The 20,241-nt window shown below is 53.2% G+C and overlaps 2 protein-coding genes across 5 annotated transcripts in view; one reads left to right on the top strand and one right to left on the bottom strand.

Moving 5' to 3' along the window:
* Window positions 1-6,006: 6,006 nt before the first annotated feature.
* TNNC1 (troponin C1, slow skeletal and cardiac type) lies at window positions 6,007-8,895 on the bottom strand. Its single transcript, XM_023548085.2, has 6 exons — window positions 8,836-8,895; window positions 7,381-7,411; window positions 7,005-7,151; window positions 6,613-6,727; window positions 6,289-6,425; window positions 6,007-6,204 (listed from the first exon to the last, which is right to left on the bottom strand). The coding sequence occupies exons 1-6, from the start codon at window positions 8,857-8,859 to the stop codon at window positions 6,173-6,175; spliced, it is 486 nt and encodes a 161-aa protein (XP_023403853.2). The 5' UTR covers window positions 8,860-8,895; the 3' UTR covers window positions 6,007-6,172.
* Window positions 8,896-10,376: 1,481 nt separating this feature from the next.
* NISCH (nischarin) overlaps window positions 10,377-20,241 on the top strand; it is a 33,531-nt gene continuing 23,666 nt past the window's right edge. For 2 of the 4 annotated variants that reach the window (XM_010589757.3, XM_010589756.3), the window contains exons 1-3: window positions 10,388-10,518; window positions 13,063-13,146; window positions 13,832-14,014. In XM_010589757.3, coding sequence (XP_010588059.2) covers window positions 10,423-10,518; window positions 13,063-13,146; window positions 13,832-14,014 — 363 coding nt within the window. In that variant the 5' untranslated portion in view covers window positions 10,388-10,422. Of the gene's footprint in view, window positions 10,519-13,062; window positions 13,147-13,831; window positions 14,015-20,241 lie in introns of all 4 variants that reach the window. The other 2 variants (XM_023547643.2, XM_010589755.3) reach the window with 2 other exon arrangements.

Below are 20,241 nucleotides of genomic sequence, written 5' to 3'. Positions count from 1 at the left end.
CCCCCCAGCCCGTAGGCCCTAAACCTGTGATCCCTTCAGTGCAGGGGCAGCTCCCCACACTCCCTGTGCCCTGAGCTCAGACCGGGGGCAAGGAAGGCCACAGAAGAGGGCCAAGGGGGAGACAAGGCTGAGTGGCTGTCACCAGGGCAAGTGAAGGGAACTTCTCCCTTTCCTCCAAACTACAACTCCCAGCAGCAGCCCCTGCAGCCCGCACCCCAGTCTCTTGCAACGGCTACCACCCCTACCCCCCCGCCCCCGCCCAGGCCCCCACACTCAGAATCTGAGGCCCTGGGTGCTAAGCAAATTTCAGCTTCAGCTGGAGTTGGAGCTCCCAGAACTCTAGAAATCCCTGCAGGTTGGGCCACCCAGATGGACCAGCCTGAGCCCTCATCAGTCAGGAAATTGTGGGGGGGAGGGGTACTCAGAGAGGAAGGATCTGGCTAGGCCACACAGCAGGCTGAGTACAGGCCCAGCTCAGGCCTGCCCCTTCCTGGGGCCCTCCTTGGCTTCTGGGGCTTCTGGGGAGCACTGCAGCCCCATCTCCCTTCCCCGCTTCATCTCTGGAAGGGAAACAGGTCAATCCTGGGGATAGCACAAGAAGGGCTCAGGGTCCTGGAGCCCTGCCTCCATGTCCGCATCTCTACCTGACATACACACCTGGTGATCAGTACTTGTGCTGTGATGGTGATTATATCCTGAGCCCACGGTGGGGTGAGGTCCCTCTGCCTCAGTTTCCCTGGGGAGATGTTTTGACATGTAGCCTGGGCTGGGGGCCAATTTCTGGGTGGAGATTGAGCTAGACAGTCAATCAGCCATCATGTGGCCTCCAGCTGTGGGCAGGGCCCAACCACTTCCAAGCATGCCAACCCACCCTGGAGGTCTCGGCTCAGCTAGACTCCCAGCTGGGGCTGCAGGGGAGGCCTGGGTCCTTTGGGGCAGGGTGTAGAGGGCAGCCCATTCTCCACTGTGTAGAAACAGCCTGTAGCAGGGGCTGGGGGCCTGTATTCTCCCACTGCCTTGTATGTCCTCAAGCAGATCCTATGCCTCTCTGGACCTCAGTTTCCCAGTCTGGGAAGGGGGTGAGGATCCTCTAAAGTACCCTGCTTGCTGGCTGCAGGTGGAAACAAACCCCAAGTGTGCCCTGATTCCCAGGACCAGGGGCCCAGCCAAGGACATTTTATGCCATCTAGTGGACAAAAAAAAAATTTTTTTTTTTTTTAGTGGACAAAGTGAGAACTTCAGAAGGTCCCAACAATGAAGGCGTTTGTCAGGCCCAGTGCTGGGCAGCAGAGCTACCCAGCAGAAACTGCAGCCTCTCGGGATGGCAGTGACCAGGCAACCATAATGCAAAGAGGTAAGGGCAGTTGAAGATGCTCTGATGATTGTCTCTGATGGAGGAAGTCAAAGGAGGCTTCAGGGTGGAGGCACTATCCACGCAAAGGATGACACAGCCCAGAAATGAAGAGGAACTGAGTCCAACAAAACAGGCAGAAATGGATAGTGTGTGAACGGGAGTGAAATGCCCTTGTAAGCACTTGGCCATATACATATGTGTCATGTGTGTTTGTGCATCAGGCGCCACCAGGTGGGTATGTGGAAGGTCACCCCCAACCTCTCCCAGCTGGAATTTTGGGGTTGGCCTGTCTGGAAGGAAGGAATGGATGCCTCCAGCCCCTCATTGCTGGGACAGAGACACTGAGACAATCCCTTGGGGCTCCATCTTGTGAATCCTCAGCTACTTCCAGAGAATAAGCCCTTCCCTCACAGCTCCTACTCCTGCCCAACTCTTCCATGGTGCCCTCAAGAACTTCCTCCTGCTAGCAGGGACATCCATCTCCTTGTACCCCCCAGCCAGTGAAGGGAAGACTAGGGTGTGCCCCTTCCTAACAGTTCTCGCTTCTCCCCAACCAAGGCATATGGATGGCACGGTCTCTTCTTTGAGGAAACACCAGCCATCACCTGCCACGTATGTCCTATGGGACTGTCCTCCTGTTCATTCACAGAGGGCTTAGCTCTGGGGTTCCTTTCTTCCCCTTCCCACTCCCACCAGCATCCCACATGCCCTGGGTGCCCCCTGGCCTCTCAGGTCGTTGTCTTCCTCACTGCCAATGACGTTTTCCTCCACCACTCACCCATCCTCTAGGTCACCACCAATAAAGTCATAGCCTTCTGCATCTCTGTTCGGAACACCCCCTCTTCTGGACACCACCTCCTGCACCCCCATACTCACTGCCACGATTCTTCACTCACTGAAACCCACTGGCCTGCCTCATTGCCTCAAGTCCCCCCTTTTCTCCTGACCCAGCGTGGATCCCAGGCCCGGCACTACAGCCAGGTCTTGAAACCCCTTCCCCAGAGACCCAGGGCAGCTCGCCTTCCCCTGCAGTTCTGCCCCTGCATCATCCGTGGTCCTGTCTCACAGGGTTGCACCCATCAGCATACAAGCCATTCCCTTACCCACCCCATAGATAAGCTTTCCTGGACCCCACACCACCCCTCAACTTCAGCCCATTTCTTTGCTCCCTGTGTGTTGCAGGATGTCACTAGCATCACTCACGCCCATCTCCCCTTTACCTCAGCACCCTCCTTTGGCCTTTTCCCATCGGGCTTCTGCCTTCCTGCTCTACCAGAACCCCTCGTCCAGGTGCCCAAGGCCTCAGGGCCTCCAAGTGTTCAAACCCCAAGGCCATCGGTTGTTGTCAGTGCCTCCTTCCTTCCCCCAGAAGCCCCTCATTCACCAGGGTTCCTCCCACCCACTGACTGTCTGTGTGGGATGCCCGGTGCCTAGCACTTGACCGTGTCTCCCTGCAGACTTGCTCCCTGGGGTCCTCATCCATGCCCAGGGAAGCTGAAAAAGGGCTTCTTCCTTTGAAGATACCTAAGTTCCCAGCGCTTGCTCTGCCCTCTCCCTTAGCTCCAGCCTCACATCCAGGCGTCCATTTGACATGTCCACACCCATCTCAGAGGCATCTTCCGTGATGCTGCCATTGTTAACTGCCCTTGAGTTTGTCCCCAATTCATGATGACCCCATGCACAATAGAACGAAATGCTTTCCGGTCCTGTGCCATCCTCATGATCAGTTGTGGATCGGACAGTTGTGAGTCATAGGGTTTCCCTTGTCTGATTTTCAGAAGTGGATCCACAGGCCTTTCTTCCTAGTCTTAGTCTGGAAGCTCTACTGAGACTTATTCAGCATCATAGCAACACACAAGCCACCTCTGACCGACAGGTGGTAGCTGTGCATGAGGCGCACTGGCTGGGAATTGAACCTGGGTCTCCTTCTTGGATGGCAGGGATTCTATCACTGAGCCACCATTGCCTCCCTTCTGTGATTTAAAAACAAAACAAAACATTGCCATCAAGTTGATTACAACCCTGAAGGAGAGTAGAACTGCCCCATTGGGTTTCCAAGGAGCAGCTGGTGGATTTGAACTGCTGACGTTTTGGTTAGCGGCTGAGCTCTTAACCACTGTACCACCCGGGCTCCATGCTGTTCTGTGATAGCCATGCCAAAAAAGTATCACTTGAATCTAATCCTGAGCAAACATCAGATGAGCCCAAATAGAGTGAGATTCTACAACGTAACTGGTCAAAACTGTCAAGGTCATGAAAGGCCAGTAAAGACTGAGAAACTGTCCCAGATTGCAGGGGACTAAAGAGACAGGTTGACTGGTGTGATGTGTGCTCCTGGGCTGGATCCTGATCCAGGGACTAGCGACAGCATTTGAGTAAGTTCCACAGGTGAGTTAGCGGTGTTGTGTCAGTGTTAGCTCCCTGGTTTGATCCTTGTACTGTGATTATTTAAAACATTAACACGGAAGAGGGGTGAAGCATAAATGGGAGCTCTTTGTGCTATTTTTGCAACATTTTTGCAAGTCTGGAATTATCTTAAACGAAAAGTTAAAAATTGTAAAAATAAATAACAAAAAAAGGACGTCCATTCCTTAACACCTGGCGGCCAGCCACAGAGCCCGGGCCTCCCCCAGGCTTCTGTACATCAGGAAATGGCAGTTGTCTGGCCAAAAACTTAAGGGTTATCATGGGCTCCCTGCTTTCTCACACCTCACGTCCAGTCCTCCAGCAAGTTCTGTGGATGCTAGTTCCAAACATGCCCCGAACCCACGCACCTCTCTCCACTGCGCGAGAGCCTTGCTCTCCAGGCCCTCACCTGGAACCTGCCCCAGCCTCAGCTCCCCACCCCCAATCCCTCCTCCCCTCTGTGGCCCTGAGAGCCCCTTGCTCCTGGTACTGACTGAGCTCCTCGCCAGCCTGGGTCTACCCACCTCTCCCCATGGCTGCCCTTCTGCTCCTGAGACGCTCCAAACCTTTCCCTCTGCCAAGGACACTCTTGCCCCTTCTCCTCTCATGGCTGGTTCCCTGTGACTCTTCAGACCTCAGCTCTGTGTCATCTCCTCCAGGAGGCTTTCCTGGACCACTCCCTCTCGTGGGCCACCATCCTCTGCAGCCCCCATTGCAGCACCACACTGGTTTCTTCTCTGGCCTTCACCTTCCTCTCTGCCTCCCCACACCAGTTACTATAAATTCCACGAGATTAGGGCCTGGGCCTCACAACCTATACCAAAAACCATACTCGTTGCCCTCGAGTCAATTTTGACACATGGCAACCCCATATGTATAAGACCAGAACTGTTCCATAGGGCCTTCTTGGCTGTGATGATCACGGAAGCAGATTGCCAGGCCTTTCTCCTGCAGTGCCGCTAAGTAGTTCTAACCACCAACCTCTAGGTTAGTAGTCAAGTGCAAACCTTTTGCACTATGCAGGGACCTTGGGCACACAGTAGGTATGTGAATACACCACTGAACGGTGCACTGTGGTGGTGCTGTCCACGGCGGCCCTTCCTTCTCCGTCAGATGTCTTTGTTCCTGGATGGCTCTGGGTGTCAGTGTAGATCGGTGAGTACTCCAAGGACAGGCCTGAGATGACCCCTCTCCTCACTCCCCCAGGCCTCCCCAGAGACCAGGCAGCTCCTGCTAACTTTGGCCTCCGCCAGAGGCATCTCCAGAATTCCAAGACTATCTCTGAATGCCAGGCCTGTCTGGGGAATGCCAAGGCTGGAGCACAGCTGGGGAGGCCAAGGGTGGCTAGGTGGGGCAAGAACAGCTGCTGGCATTCTGCTGGAGCCTGGGTGCCGGTGGCAGCTGTCCCTCCTGCAAGTGCTTGATGATACCTCTACCTCCTTGCAGCCCTGCCCTCTCCCAGGCCAGCGTCACTGTGCTGGCTGCAGCTCCGGCCTGGCACCCTCACTGACTGACAGCCACCAGGCCTCAGGCCTCAACTCCATGTGAGGGAGGGAAATTGGATACCTTGGAGGGGACCAGCCTCTGGGCTCACAGGGACTGGAAATCACACCCATTTGGACCTGGCACATTAGACAGAGCCCTTGACTGGGAGCAGGTGGCTCGGCTCTCCCCAGACACATCTTGACAGGTCCCAGTGCCTCTCTGGACCCCAGGGTCCTTACCTGTCAGGTGGGCCAGAGGAGGTAGAGCTCCTCCGTCCCTGGGAGTCAACAATGCTGGCGGGAAGTCTGAGGGAGGGGTGAGTGGACTGGAGCCTTGGGCCAGCGGGGCCTCCGCAGTGCCCAGATTTACCCCAGCCAGAGCTGAGATGTAGCTGGGGTTGCTGTGCCAAACGGCACCCAGGGCCTAGCCAGGTACTGCAGCTATCAGTGCTCTCCAGGTATAGAAGCCTGAGGCTCCCAAACTGGCTGACCAATGCAATGGCCCCCCAAGAGCTTGTTAAAATGGAGATTCCTGGGCCACTGCAGACTCCTGATGCTGAACCGCAGGAGACGGGGCCTGGGCACCAGCCAGCGGGCCATGGGGAGTGGGTGTCTCCACCTAATCTAAGTGCCCCCCTGCAGAAGGTATGTGCAGTGTTCGTTCCGAGCTCTGCAGCAAGCATGCCTGGGATGGTCACCAGGCAGGAGTGGACCCTGGTGGGGAGTCCATAGCCCCCAAATGTCCAGAGCCAGACACCAGGCCTCTGGGAGCAAGATTTTATTTGCATTGCCCAGGATGGGGTGGGGAGGTGGGGCGAGGGGTCAAGAACACAGCCAGATTCAGGCACTGAGACCCTGGCCCTTGCTTTATCCCAGGGCCCAGCTGGAGTCGGCCTGGGCACAGGCAGCTCTGGATGAGGGTCAGTTTCTACTCCACCCCCTTCATGAACTCCAGGAACTCTGTGGAGAGAGGTGCAGGCATGGGTCAGAAGTGGGGGCCTGGAAGGGGTGAGCAGACAGGGTCCAGTCTACCCATGTGCTCACCGTCATAGTCGATGCGGCCATCATTGTTCTTATCACCATCCTTCATGAGCTCCTCAATGTCATCCTCTGTGATGATCTCGCCTGTGGCCTGCAGCATTATCTTCAGCTCCTCCAGGTCAATGTAGCCATCTGCATTCCTGCAGGGAGGGCCAGGGGGCCTCAGAGCCTGCATCTGGGGCCAGAGGGAGGGGCAGGTGGCCCCACCCAGGACCCCAGGGGGCAGAGCAGGAGACTCAACACACAGACTGGGAGACCGAGGCCCCAAGGTCACTGGGGCTGCTCCCTTTCCCCAGCTTTGCCAGAGGTCGAGGTTTGTGTGCTCACTTGTCAAACATGCGGAAGAGGTCAGACAGCTCCTCCTCGGACTTTCCTTTGCTGTCGTCCTTCATGCACCGAACCATCATGACCAAGAATTCATCGAAGTCCACTGTGCCACTGCCTGGGGATAGGGGGCAGGGCAGCCGTCAGAGAGGGACAGTCACAACTGCAGACACCGCCCTTGACACTAGACCCTGGTGTGCTCAGTGCAGCCTCCCACCAACCTTGGGAGGTGAGTGCGCTCGTTATGCCCAGTTTGCGGATGGGATGACTGAGGCTTGGAGAGGCTAAACACCTCCTTCAATGGCATAGAGGAAAAGGAGCAGAGCCAGGGTTCGAGCCCCCAGTGAGCTGGGGGTATGTGTATAAGTTGAGGACCTGCTGGGAAGAGGGCTCACCGTCTTCGTCCACCTCATCAATCATCTCCTGAAGCTCCTCAGGTGTGGGGTTCTGGCCCAGCATCCTCATCACCTTGCCTAGCTCCTTGGTGCTGATGCAGCCATCCTCGGCGCCCAGCACAAAGATGTCAAAGGCTGCTTTGAACTCTGTGTCCAATGGAGGGAGTGAAGGGGACAGAGCAGCTCAGAGCCTAGCAGCCAGGACCTGGAAGAAAGATCCCTGGGGCCACCTACCAACCTCCCTCCAAGGCCTCGGAGGTCACAGTGAGAGTGGCCCCAGCCTCTGGCCTCCAGCCTGGGTCCTCTCCTGGAAAGGGGTCCCCACATTCCCCCAGCCCAGCCCTGCTGTCCCCCCATGTGTATTGGGGGCACTCACCATTTTTCTGTTCTTCTGTCAGCTGCTCTACCTAAAAAAGAAAGAAGGTCTCAGCACTCAGGCTCAGGCCTGGGCCACTGTGGAGGAAGCTAAACCATTCCACAGGCGGGAAGACTAAAGCCAGGAGAGGCAGGCTTATCCCGGGTCACAGGGCGCAGGCCCCAGTATTCCCTCCCTGCCACCCAAAGCCCCGAGGTAACCCTGCTGATCTCACTGAGGCTGGGCTCAGGACCAGGGTGACAGGTGGGCACCCTCTCCAGGGCCAAGGTGACCCTGAGTAACAATAGCTAGTGACCACTCGGTGCTCTCCTGGCTCCCTGTTGAAACTCAAGCTGGGTGGCCTGAGGGACAGCTGTCCCTCAGGTTGGGACAATAAAACCAGTGTGGCTTTGCCCACCCACTGTAACCTGACCAGGGTGGCCACTGGGCTATTTTTAACTGGGGACAAAGTTAAACCTGGTGATTGTTCTGGGGACTCTGGCATGCGGGGGGTGGGGCAGCGTTATCTGGCCCCCTGGCCAGCGGGTGCCGCCTCGGGAGCCAAAATTAGTCCCCAGCCCGTCAGGCCTTGTATGGGCACAGGGTGGAGGGCTGCCCCCCCAGCTCCATGGATAGGCAGGGGTGCCCCAGAGCCAGCTGCGGCCCCTCTCTGCCCAGGAGTAGGCCTCACTCTGGGGACTGAGGGAGGGATCCCCTTAGGGACAGCTGTCTATGCCGGGATGTTCTTATCTCCAAGGTGGGGGGAGGTTACTACCCCCCAGGTGGAACAGCATCTGAAGCCCCATGGTCACCCCCAGGAAGGTGCAGGGGATTGGGGTGACCACTTCCTAGCCCTCACTCCCTCATCCTCACCACCGGCCAAGCCACTTAGGGCTGAGCCTGCCAGCATTCTGTTCATTCTTCCCTGGCTCTCCCCCAGGCCCAGTCCTTCCCTACTTCAACTTAAAGCCCCTCTTCAAGCCAGGCTTTAGGTTCTGCAGCCCCCTCCTCACAATGCATCTTCAGCCTGCCAGGAGCTGGAGAGGCAGAATGTGGGGAACAGAAACAGTGGGGCAGGGAGACAGAGACAGAAGTGACAGTGACTCAGAGAGAGACAGCTTGGGGGGAATAAAGTCAGGCTGAGAAAGCAAAGATCCAGAGACACACATGCAGAGAGATGCGGCCAAGAGATAGTGGCACAGACTTCAGACACTTGGAGACAGATGGGAAGGTACGACGCTAAAGTGGCAGCCTCCTCACCTGACAGCTTCTCCCCAGACCCTGAACATCCCCCACCCCATCCCTTCTATACCTCCAGACACCAGACTTACCGTCCCCTTGAGGGAGGAGGCATGAAGGTACCTGGGCCTTCTCCTGGGTCCCCACCACCTCCCTGGGGTGACCTTGCCCCCATCCAGAGTTGAGTGAGCTCCCAGCGGGCCCACCTCCCCAGCCCTGCCCAGGCCCATCCCTCACCGCGGCCTTGTAGATGTCGTCCATGCTGGCGCCTCACAGGGCAGGCTGCTGGGGTTGCCAGCCAGCCTGGGCTTAAATAGCCCTGCCTCACCGCATTCCCGCCAGCCCAGCCCAGCCCAGCCCACCCCTGCCTGCAGCATCCCCTCCCCCTGGCCCGGTGATCTCAGACTGGCTGAGTCCCTGTGTCCTCTGCTCAGTGCAGGGAGCAGATGAAGGGCTTCAAGGACCAGGCCTCTTGTTCTCTGTCCCCCTCAGTCCCCAGGGACTCTCTGGAAAGGTTTCTTGAATGAATGAAAACATGAGCCAGGCTAGGAGCTGCTAAGGAGTGGGCCCCAGGCTAGGAGGCTACGCACAGCTTATCCTCCTATCCAATTAGGGAAGTGGGCCCTGTTATCCCCCCACTTTCCAGATAAGGAAACTGAAGCTCCTGGAGAGGTGGGGGACTTGCCCAAGGTCTGGTTGATGAGGTAGTGCCTGCCTTAAGCCCAACCTCTTTGGAGTGGAGGCAGTATACAAGGAGAGGCAGAGAGTGTCAGGCTGGGAGCAGCAGGGACCTGCCAGGAGAAGCCTTGAATGTCAAGCTCAGAGTATAGTTCTATGGAGCTGGTGGAGGCAGAAAGTGCTAACCGGCTCCCTAGAATGTGGTGTTCTGGAGTCCTTCATCCAGGGGTACCAGAGGAGACCCGCCTCAGACTTCCCCTCTCTCCAGTGAAAGCAGTGATAGCTTTGGGCTTGGGTCTGTTGGAAAAGTCAATCAATAAACAGATCTGCAGATGCCTGTGCCAGGCTTGCTTCCTCCTTATCCTTCAGCTAGGTTGCTGCCTCCCTCTTCTAGGTCTCAGTTTTCCTCTGGATTAGGGCTGCTCCTCTGTGCCTGTGTTCTCCCATTCCAGCACCGTAGCTCCTGACTCCCGGGCCAGCCTGTCTCCCCCTTTTGCATGGATCTTCCCTCCCTGCCACCCACACTACCGCATGCCAGAAACTGGTTGGATTCTCCCCAGAGACAGGGCAGATCGCTGAATCTCGGAGAGTTTAACAACTGGCCTAGAGTCACCCTGCCCCTGCCCAGGCTCTAAGCATAGCTCGCATCTTCCCCTTAACCCGGTCCCGCTCTCGTCCTGTGAGGAATGAGCCCAAGATCCGGATGAGACGCGATTACTGCCTCCCTTTTCCAGAGGTGGAAACTGAGGCCAGGCGGAACAGTAACTTGCTTCGGCTAGCACGGAAGGCGCGGGCCTTTCGGTCCTTCCCTCGAAACCGAGGGACGTGCTCATAGCTATGCCAGCCCCGGGCCTCAGTTTCTCTCCGAGCAAGGTGGGCGGTGCCACGCGGGTACCGATTACGCAATCGGGGAACCCGAACAACGAGCGCACGCGCATAGTTTGAGGCTGCTGTCAATCACGGGGGAGGGGCAGGGAGGGGCGGGGCCTGGGCGGGGCGAGGGCGCAGGAAGGCTGCGGGGCCAAGATGGCCGCGCGGCGCTCAGCAGGGGCGGGGGGCGGTGGGGACCGTGGGGCGGTGGGACGCTGACCCCGCCCCCGCTGCTGCCAGTCTGCGCCGGGCGGCGGCGGCGGTGGAACCCGAGACATGGCGTCGTCGGCGCGCAGCTTCGGGCCCGAGCGGGAGGCCGAACCGGCTAAGGAGGCGCGCGTTCTGGGCTCGGAGCTCGTGGACACGTACACGGTGTGCTGGGGGCGGGGGCCCCCGAACCGGGGGTGGTGTTTGGAACCCGGAGTCGGAGTCGGGTTGACTGGGGAGGGGGCGGGGAGGAGGGGGTAGAGGGATCTGCGATTGCGAGGAGGGGTCCGGGAATGGAGGAACCTGGGGAGTGGGGTCTGGACCCTGCAGGTCCAGGAGGAGGGTCTTGGGGCGGGCCCGGGGGGGGGGCGGTTAGGGAAAGGGGTACGCGATCGGAAAAAGACGCTTGGGTTGGGGGGAATCTGGGGATAACGGGGGTGCGGGGAGGGGCCCCGGGATGGGGCGGAGGCTCTTCTAGAGCCTTCAGGCCTGTAGGGCAGCGCCGGCCTCGGTGGCTGTGATGGGGGATCCAGGAGGAGAGGGACTGGAGAGGGGTGTCTCTGATGGGTGGAATCTGAGGAAGAGGGGGTCAGGGCACCGCAGACCGTGGAGAAAAAGAGGAGGCAGGGCCTTGAGCTGAGGGCCTGGAGTCGGGGTTTGAGATCAGTGCTGAGAAGTAAGGGAGGCATCTGGGGCTGAAGGCCCTGGGGGTCGGGCGGAGATGAGAATGGGGGACGGTGAGGCCCAGAAATAGGGGATTCGGGGCTTAGGGCTGGAGCACAGGACTTAGGGGGCTTCATCCCTTTGGACTGCGGTGAGAGGGAGGTGGTGAACGGCACACACACGCACACACACACTCTTCATGGCTGTGGGGGGGGGCGGTGGAGGACAGAAAATGGGGGGTTCCGGATGGTTGGGATTCCGTCCTGGGTATGTAGGGCTGTCGGTTGCCTGGCAGGGACTGGTCCTGGGGTGGGGTGCACTGAGCACCTCTGTCTCCTGTCCTTTGTTCCCAGCGGGTGGGGAGTGAGTGAGGGGCCCTGGCCTTGCCTGTGCCTCATTGCTCCACCCCCTCGGCCCCCATCCTAACCCCCTCCTGGGGGCCATTCTTCTGGCTCTTTCGTCTTTCCTAGGGGCAGGGGAAGGGAAAATGCCAGGCTGAGAAGAGGAGCTGGGGGCAGATCCTTGAGCAACAGGCTCTGGCCCTGGAGAAATGGCTCCTCCTCTGGGCTGAGGGCTGCAGCTGAGTTGATTATTTGCTCCTCCCCCTTCCCTGCAGGCCGCCTAGAGGGGCGGGAAGCTAGGACCAGGAGGCCTGCTCCAGGTGAGGGGTGAGGCCTCGCAGCTGATGGCTGGGCAGCTATCCCCCGTGGGCTTGGCTCACCTGGAGGGGCAGCTCCAGAAAGCTCTCAGGCCCGTGAGCCCTTGTTCTTGCAGGGTTGAGCCCCACCTCTGGGTGACCTTACTGTCGTCTGTCCGCGTGTCAGGCCCTGCATGATGCCCTTTACGTGCATTAGCTTATTTGACCCTTTAACTAGTTGCTGTGGAGTTGACTATGACTCCTGGCAGGGCTTCAAACCGGTTCATTCCGGTTTGGCCCCCTGGTGAGCATTTTCCATTCTAACAAGTTCCCTGCTGAGAATTTGCATTTCCACCCCAAATATACGGAATCAGAATCTACAGTTTAACAAGATCCTCCGGTGATTCTTATGTATAATTTCCTGGGAACTTGTTAGAAATGCAAATTCTCAGCAAGGGGTTTAAACCTGACAGTTTGGAAGCCGTGACTCCTGGGAATCCAACATGTGTCAGAGTAGAACTGTGCTCTGTAGGGTTTTCAGTGACTGATTTTTAGAAGTAGATCATCAGTCCTTTCTTCCAAGGCACCTCTGGGTAGACTCATACCTCCAACCTTTCGGTTAGCAGCCGAGCACGTTAACTGTTTGCAACACTGCAGGGCTCCATTTGATCCTTAAATGTACCAAATTTTAAGATGTCCCTGAGGCTGGGAGATGTTAAGACACTTGCATATGGTCCCACAACCAGGAAGTGGCAGAATTAGGTTTTGAACCCAGGTCTTCCTTGACTCCAAGGCCCGTATCCTTAATTGCTAAGCCATATTGCCTCCTGTTAGGGTTTGATGTCCCATCACTGCCACTCCCCGCACCCCCCCCCGCCCCCGCCAATCACCTTCTTATCGCCTTGACTCCAGGCTCAGCAGCAGAAACCACAGCCATGAACCAGTTAAAAAGGTTGAGAAAGGACTTGCTTCCAGGATGTAGTTAGGGCACCTGGAAAGAAGTACAGCAGAGAAGCTGGTCCTGCCAGACTTGGCCCTGTTCTGCCTCCTTAGGAAAGGGTGCCTTTGCCTGAAGCTCAGTGGGGTTGGGCTCTGAATTACCTGGAGGTAGGAGATAAAAACTGCAAAGAGGTGGCTGGACAAGGTAGAGTCACTTTTTCTATTCCTCACTGGTGGGCGGAGCCGCAGGCTTGCTCCGTGTGCCTGCCAGCTCCAGCGCTAGGGCTGTGGGGAAGGCTGAGAGGGGACCCTGCTGCTCAGCAAAACTCAGGTTCAGAGGCTGGTGGGCAAGGGCAGCCTGACTTTGGCTGCAGGGTCTGGGTGTCTGTAGCTCTTACTGCAGGGGAGGGGAAGGTCCTTGGAGCTGGCTGATTCTCCTTGCCGCAAGGGCTGTCCGTCTTCCCTTTTAGGTTTATATCATCCAGGTCACCGATGGCAACCATGAGTGGACAGTCAAGCATCGCTACAGCGACTTCCATGACCTGCATGAAAAGGTAACTCTTAGGAGCTGGGGGCCTGTATCTCTTGGGCTTGGAGGCATTTAGGTCAAGTTTCCATTGTGCCACATGTTAATTTTAAGGCAAGATAGGCTCCATGCCTGTAGTTCACTTCTTTAATAAACCAGTTTATTAATGTAAGTGGCAGAAGAGCTGGTAGATCCGAGGAGGTCAACTCCAGCCCGACACAGCCTGTGAGGAGCATATGTGAACTTCATTTTTGAGACTGCCAGTCCTACCTTGGATGTGAGATACCGGGGCAGTTTCCCAGGGAGGGGACATGTTTGAACTTGTCCAGAGCTCATCCTTTAATATCTGGCCATGGTTTCATTTCTTTCTTTTTGCTTGGCCTTTCTCTGGTCCTTTGCAGTGTGAGTGTCTTAAAAACAAGCCATCATTTTGGTGGGTTTTCACTTGTGGTTTGGAGGAGATGGTGATTTGGGGGGCCCAGAGGTGTTACTTTTATGAAAGTCTCCAGAGTTTCTGGATGGAGTTCGTCATCTGGAACTAATACTAATGGAGGCCAAATCCCAGGTGCACAGCTCACTTACTGAGCCTGGTAATGCTGCTGAGAGGGGCTGTGAAAGCTGTGACCGGCACCCGCCCTCAGGCTGTTTGCCTGAGTCCCGCACAGGCCCAGTGCCTCTCGGCCTGTGGTTGACATGCTTATGTTTTCTTTCAGCTTGTTGCAGAGAGGAAGATTGATAAAAATCTGCTACCACCCAAAAAGATAATTGGGAAAAACTCGAGAAGCTTGGTGGAGAAGAGGGAGAAGGATCTGGAGGTCTACCTCCAGACCCTCCTGGCCACCTTTCCCATTGTGGCCCCAAGAGTGCTGGCCCACTTCTTGCATTTTCACTTCTATGTAAGTTCCTCTCTGGGGTTTTCTCCTTTGTCTGCAAACCCACAACTGCCAAAGCAAGAGGCAGCAAATCACCATAGACCTCACCTTTGAGGAGAAGTGGGCTGGAGTTTGTCCCTAAGGTTGGAAGATGGAGGAACAGCACCCTGGTTGGGGACAGGCACATTCATCAACAGATTTGCCTTAAATTAGAACAACCGTGGCCACACAGAGGTTTTCCTTCACCGAAAGGCATTTTCTTTAGCAAAAATGGCCTATAGGTATTTAAACTAGGTTTCTATTCAAACGGATGGAGCGGGATTAGAGGTGGATTACAAACGGAGCTGACATCTGGTACAGAATGTTGTTGGTTTACAACTGGACACCAAGGGTTAGACCAGTCTGTGATGGGGGCGTATTGCCATCTTGGGGCATGTGGTCAGGCTCTACACTGCCTGGGTGCTGAGGCTAGACCCCTCCCTCCGAGGGGAGTGAGTTTTGGAGAGCAGCTCTGCTCTCCTTTCTGGGTGGAGAGAACTTTCATGGGCAGCTGGTGGCAGGGTGAGTTGTCAAGAAACTTGAAGGAAGACAGTTTGGGAGCGTGAAACAATCAAGTCAGGCAGCTGCGAGAAGGAGACAGGCACAAAGGTGGTCATTCCAGAATAGTTTGCGGTAGCAGTGTACTTACTGACGAGAATCCAGATGTCCGACAGGAGGAGGTTAAAAATTATTGATGGGTATAGCCATTTATGTGAATATCATGCTGCTGGGTGAATGATAGTGTAGCTGTGGGAAAATATGTTACTGTATGGAAAAAGCAGGTCATAAGATGTATGTATAGTTCCATTTTTCTAAAAAATAGTTACATGGATATATTTGCCTAGGAAATTTCTAGAAAGTTCTACACCAGAGTGGTGGGAGTAGCTATCTCTGGGTGATGGATTTTCAGGTAATTTACATTTAGTTGTCCCTTTTGTGTAACGAAGGTAGGTATCCCACTCCCTTCCCTGCCTCACCTTTTAGGAAAGGACCTATCAGTTATGGTCTCCAAGTCTCAACTATGTTTAAAATACAACCTTCTTGAAGTATTTTCAGGATAAGAAACCTGGATCTTTCTTGGAGTGCTAAACAGAGCCTGGAAATTTGGTAATAGCAATAGCCTTGGACCACTGAACTTTGGGGGGGCCATGTGGGAAAAAGGTGGTATATATAGATGGAATATATATATATATGCTTTGGATTTTAGTGTGTGTTAGCAATGTACATGGTCAACGATGGTTTCCTGTTTTAAATATATTTTTTTAAGTTTTTTTCCTTATATGAAAAAAGATTTCCATTTCTTATGCAAATCCTTCAGATATCCTTTACTGGTTAGTATTTTGAGAAATACTGCCTTTTTAGAAAACTTTGATTAACAATTTAAGAGTGAAACTTGGTAAGTGTTCCTTTGAAAGTATAATTCATTACCTAAGACCTGGCCTTTGAGCAGAGGTGGGCTCCTTAGCTGGCTCAGGTTTGCCCAGCTCTGAGCATGGGAAGGCCCGGACTACTCTTGTGAGACAGATTGGCCTGCAGTGGGCCTGAGGCTGGCCTACGTCAGGGACACTGGCTTGGGGCATGCTCTACTGCTTGGAGCGGTTTGGACATATTTAAGGCTCCTGTTATCAAGTAGGCCTCTGGGTTATGATAAATGCAAGGATTTAAAAAAGTAACTGATCCATCATTAGATTAAATAAGAGTTTCTTAGCCTCGGCACTATTGATGTTTTGGGCTGGGTCGTTCTTTGTCGTGGGGGCTTATGCTGTGTGTTGTAGGATGGTTAGTGACATCTCTGGCCTCTACCCACTAGTGCCAGTAGCACCCCCACCCAGTTGTGACAACCAAAAATGTCTCCAGACGTTATCAGATGTCCCCCCGGGGGACAAAATTGTCCCCACTGAGAACCACTGGGCTAGATCTTCAAATGGGTTTGAATAAACAGGGCCTGAAAGATTTGTCGGCCTTTTCTGTGGGCTGGGAACTCTCCAGGAAGTGTTTCTCTTAACCTTTGACCTGTCAGTGTTCTCTCTGAAATTGTTCCAGATGTGTTCCACCTATTGTCGAGCTGACCTTGGACAGGGTGGACCCAGGGAGCCCTGCTTGGCTGCGGTGTGTTTTTTTTTAAACTTAATTTTTATTGAAATTTAATTCACATGGCATAAAATTTGCAAGCTTAAAGTGTACAATTCAGAGGATTTCACATTTTCATTACCCCCAAAAGAAACTCATTCCGGTTAGCAATCACTTCCCATCCACCCCTGGCAGCCACTAATCTACTTGTTTTTTTTTTTTTTGGCTAATAAGTTTTGCCTGTTCTGGACATTTCATATAAACGGAATCATACGATATGTGATCTTGTGACTGGCTTCTTTCACTTAGCGTAATGTTCTCAAGATCTGTCCACAAGTCAGTACTTCAGTACTTTTTATGGCTGAATCGTCTTCAGTTGAATGTATCTACCACAGTTTCTGCAGTCATTAGCTGATGGACGTTTGGATTGTTTCCACTTCTGACTGTTATAAATATGCTGCTATGAACATTCATGTGCAGGTTTTTTATGTGGACATATATTTTCATTTCCATTGGGTCTGTACCTAGCAGTGGAATTGCTGGGTACCTTTTAACCTTTTAAGGAACCATCAAGCTGTTTTCCAAAGCAGCTGCATCATTTTACATTTCCACCAGCAATGTGTGAGAATTCCTCTTTCTGTACATCTTTACCAACACTTGTTATTGTCTGTTTGATCATAGCCATCCTAGTAGGAGTGAAATGATTGATATCTCATTGTGGTTGTGATTTCCATTTCCTTACAGACTAATGATGTTGAACATCTTTTCATGTGCTTGTTGGTCATTTGTATATCTTTGGAGAAATGTCTTTCACCCATTTTTTATTTGGGTTGTTTGTTTTTCATTGTTGAGTTATAGGAGTTCTTTATGTATTCTGGATTTTAATCTTTTATCAGATATACGATTTGCAAACATACCCTCCCATCCTGTGGGTTGTCTTTTCACACTTTGATAGTGTCCTTTGAAGCACAAAAGTTTTTAATTTTGATCAAGCTCAATTTATTTTTTTTGGTCACTTGTGCATTTGGTGTCATATCTGAGAAACCATTGCCTAATCCAAGGTCATAAAGATTTACACCTATATTCTCCTGAGAGTTTTATAGTTTTAGTCTGTTACATTTAAGCCTCGGATCCATTTTGAGTTAGTTTTTGTGTATGGTGTGAGGTAGGGGTCCAACTTCATTCTTTCATGGTATAGTTTCTAATGACAAGGAAGAAAGCACTGCTTCTTGCCCCAGCCACCTCCAAGGTGGGGGACCTGGGGACTGCAGCCCTGTGCTGCAGTGAAAGGGTACACTGGGCCTATTGCTGTGTTGTCTCTCTCTGGATAGCTGTGCCCCGATCCTCCTGGGCCCGCAATGACAGGCCCCATCCCAGAACCTTTAGAACAGAGGTTTTCAAACTCAGTGAAGTGGAATCCCATGGAGAACCCCAGCCCAGGGTACCTTTTTGGGGCAGGACATATATATAACACTGGGCTTGGGAGACAGGTTGAGCTGAGTTTATCTCCCAGCCCTGCCACTTCCTGACAGTTTATTCTGGATTAGTCTGCGCCCCAGTTTCCTCTCCCGTGAGCTAGAGAGTGATGATCAAGAGCCCTTGTGACAGTTGCAGGAAACCATGGCTCAGAAGAGTGATGGACGGGTGACAGGCTCACCAGGTGCCAGCCAGCACTGTGCTGTCCTGGTAAAGAAAGCCACTTAGCTCTCTTGGAAGTTGGTATTTGTATCATTTTCTAATTTTTTTTTTTTAAAAAAAACTTTTTGAAATTTGACATCGGAAACTATGATTGAACAGTTGCCGTCTTACGTCAGACTTAGCATCCTTAATTTGCTTTGGTTTCAAAGTATTGAGGCTACAAATGATAACAGATTTCTTTTTCCAAGTTACAGTCTTGGAAGTCTCTCCACTTAAAGTTTAGATTTGAATCCCCTCAGTGGGAAATTTTTGCTTAAAGTTGAATCACGTATAATATACCAGAGTCCTGCTAGAATGCTTCATCACAGATGTGCAATAAAAGTCAGACAGGGGTCCCCGGCACTTAGCGGGTGTGTCTGAGCCCCACTTGGTAATGTCCTCGGTGACAGGTAATTGAGTCCCTTGTTCATGTCTTACTGAAAAGCACACTGTACCCAAGCCTGTGCCAAGCAGAAGCCTCAGGGACTGGCCTGGGGTTTTGTAATTGGACACAGGCGGCTGTGTTACAGCGCACACTCAGTTGTGGGGCTCTGTGCACGCAGATGAGCTCAGTCAGAATGGAAGTTGCCAACTATAGCTTAACCAATCCATAACGCGTCTGTGTGACTCTTAAACTGGTGCCCACTGCCCACGGCTGAACACAAGCACGTGATCCTGGCAGAGGGGGCTGGCTAGTTGGTCTGTAACACATTTGAGGAGAGTGTTATGTTCTGGTTTGTAACATAACTAATTATACCTTTTTTTTTTTTTTGGTGAAAATTTTTATTGAGGTGTAAAGTGTATTTTTTTAAAAATGCGTTTCTCTTCAGACACTTGTGACACCCCAGAGCACGTCTAGAGACCCCAGCCTTGGTTTCTGTAGGGATTCCAGTCCCTTCAGCACAGATGGGGTGGATGGGGCATGTGGGAAACCACCTCTCCACAGGTGACCCTGCAGGGCAGGGTCGGGGTGCCTGGCTCTGCACACCTTTGCTCCCAAGCCCACAGTTTAACCAGAGCCCTCACTGGGGGAGCAAACGAAACACCTCTCTGAGGAGACCAGCACTCTAGATTTTTAGACTGAAGGGTTTCTTTGTTTCTCACTGGCTGAGAGTCTATTAAGATGAAGATTCCGTCTGGGAAACCAAGCAGAAAGTGTTGCAGCAGTCGGGGTTTCCTGTGCTCTGAGGAGCTGTGGAAGAGAAATTGTCACAGTTTGCCGTGGATTCCTCAGAAGTGAAAACTTGCTCTCTGCTTAGCCTGAGCCCCTGGTCCTCCTATCTCCCAACTTTCTGTGTTTTTTCTGGGAATTCTGCCCTCCGCTTAGCAGGGCTGGTGTCTAGGGTGGGTTTTCTCATTGGTCTTTCTGAGCTGACGCCAGCTGCCTGAAGGCATGAGACATTGAAGGCGAGGATTGTTAGGTACTGATCACGCTGATCACCAGGCAGGGAGCCCCAGTGTCCATACTGTCCTGAGCGGCCTGGGAGCAGCTCCTCAGGGAACTGAGGTGAGCTGGGGTTGGCAGCCCCAGAGAGCACGTAACTCTGTATCTTAAAGGCCTTCCAGGCGGTCCTGACTACATGCAGGGTGGACTGGGAAGTGTTGGCTTGTAAACGAGGCTTGATCTCAATACTGACCCCAGAGAAGCAGAGCTTTGGATCATTCCAAGTTCTTCTGAAGCTTCAGTTCGTTACAGCTGCCAAGGAAAATGTCATTGAACATAGGTTGTTGTAGGAGACGGAATTTGAACTTCAGAGTGAACGATAGCCTCCTGTCACCTCTAGCTGGAACCTCTCCTGCTCAGAGCCTGCTTTGTCCCCCTGACCACCTTTTAACATCTGGCCCTGCATCCCTCCCAGACTCTAGCCCCTTAAAGCGGAGGCTGGCTTTGTTCATTTCGCTCCGTTGGCTTTCTGTTCATTTGTGAGAGGAAGGCGGAGCTCTCCTCACACTGTATGTAAACTGAATCTCAAGCAGATTCAAGAAATAAACACATTTTTTAAAGTTACCATGAAGTACCACAGGAGAATTAGGAGAATATTTTTATAACCTTGGAGCGGGGGAAGAGGCCCCAGAAGACACAGAGGAAAAGAATCACAGGGGCAAGACCATGTGCGTTAACAGCCTGTCAATGTCCAGAAGATCACCAGGAGCTTTCACAGACTGTATGCCTTTGCAGGATATAAACAGCCATTAAAATATCCATTATGTATAAAAGGTAGTAAAAAAGAGACAAATAGCCAAGGAGAAAAACAGGGAAAGTACACCGTGTCTCCTGCAGCTGGTACCTTTTGAGCCCTCAGAAACACGTGAATTGCGTGCACTGATGTTCCTGTGAGTTTTCAGGGATTCCGTCTGGACCTGTTTACAAAAAAAATCCTATTAGCTGCCATCTGCCAGTTAGTTAAAGTTCTTACCTGCGGGGTGTGAGGCTGAAGCGCTGAGGCATTTGGTTGTGGAGAAAG

The sequence above is a fragment of the Loxodonta africana genome, chromosome 22 (genome assembly GCF_030014295.1).
Source record: "Loxodonta africana isolate mLoxAfr1 chromosome 22, mLoxAfr1.hap2, whole genome shotgun sequence".
In the NCBI taxonomy this organism is placed as follows: domain Eukaryota; kingdom Metazoa; phylum Chordata; class Mammalia; order Proboscidea; family Elephantidae; genus Loxodonta; species Loxodonta africana.
This window is presented reverse-complemented; position numbering and strand designations above follow the sequence as displayed.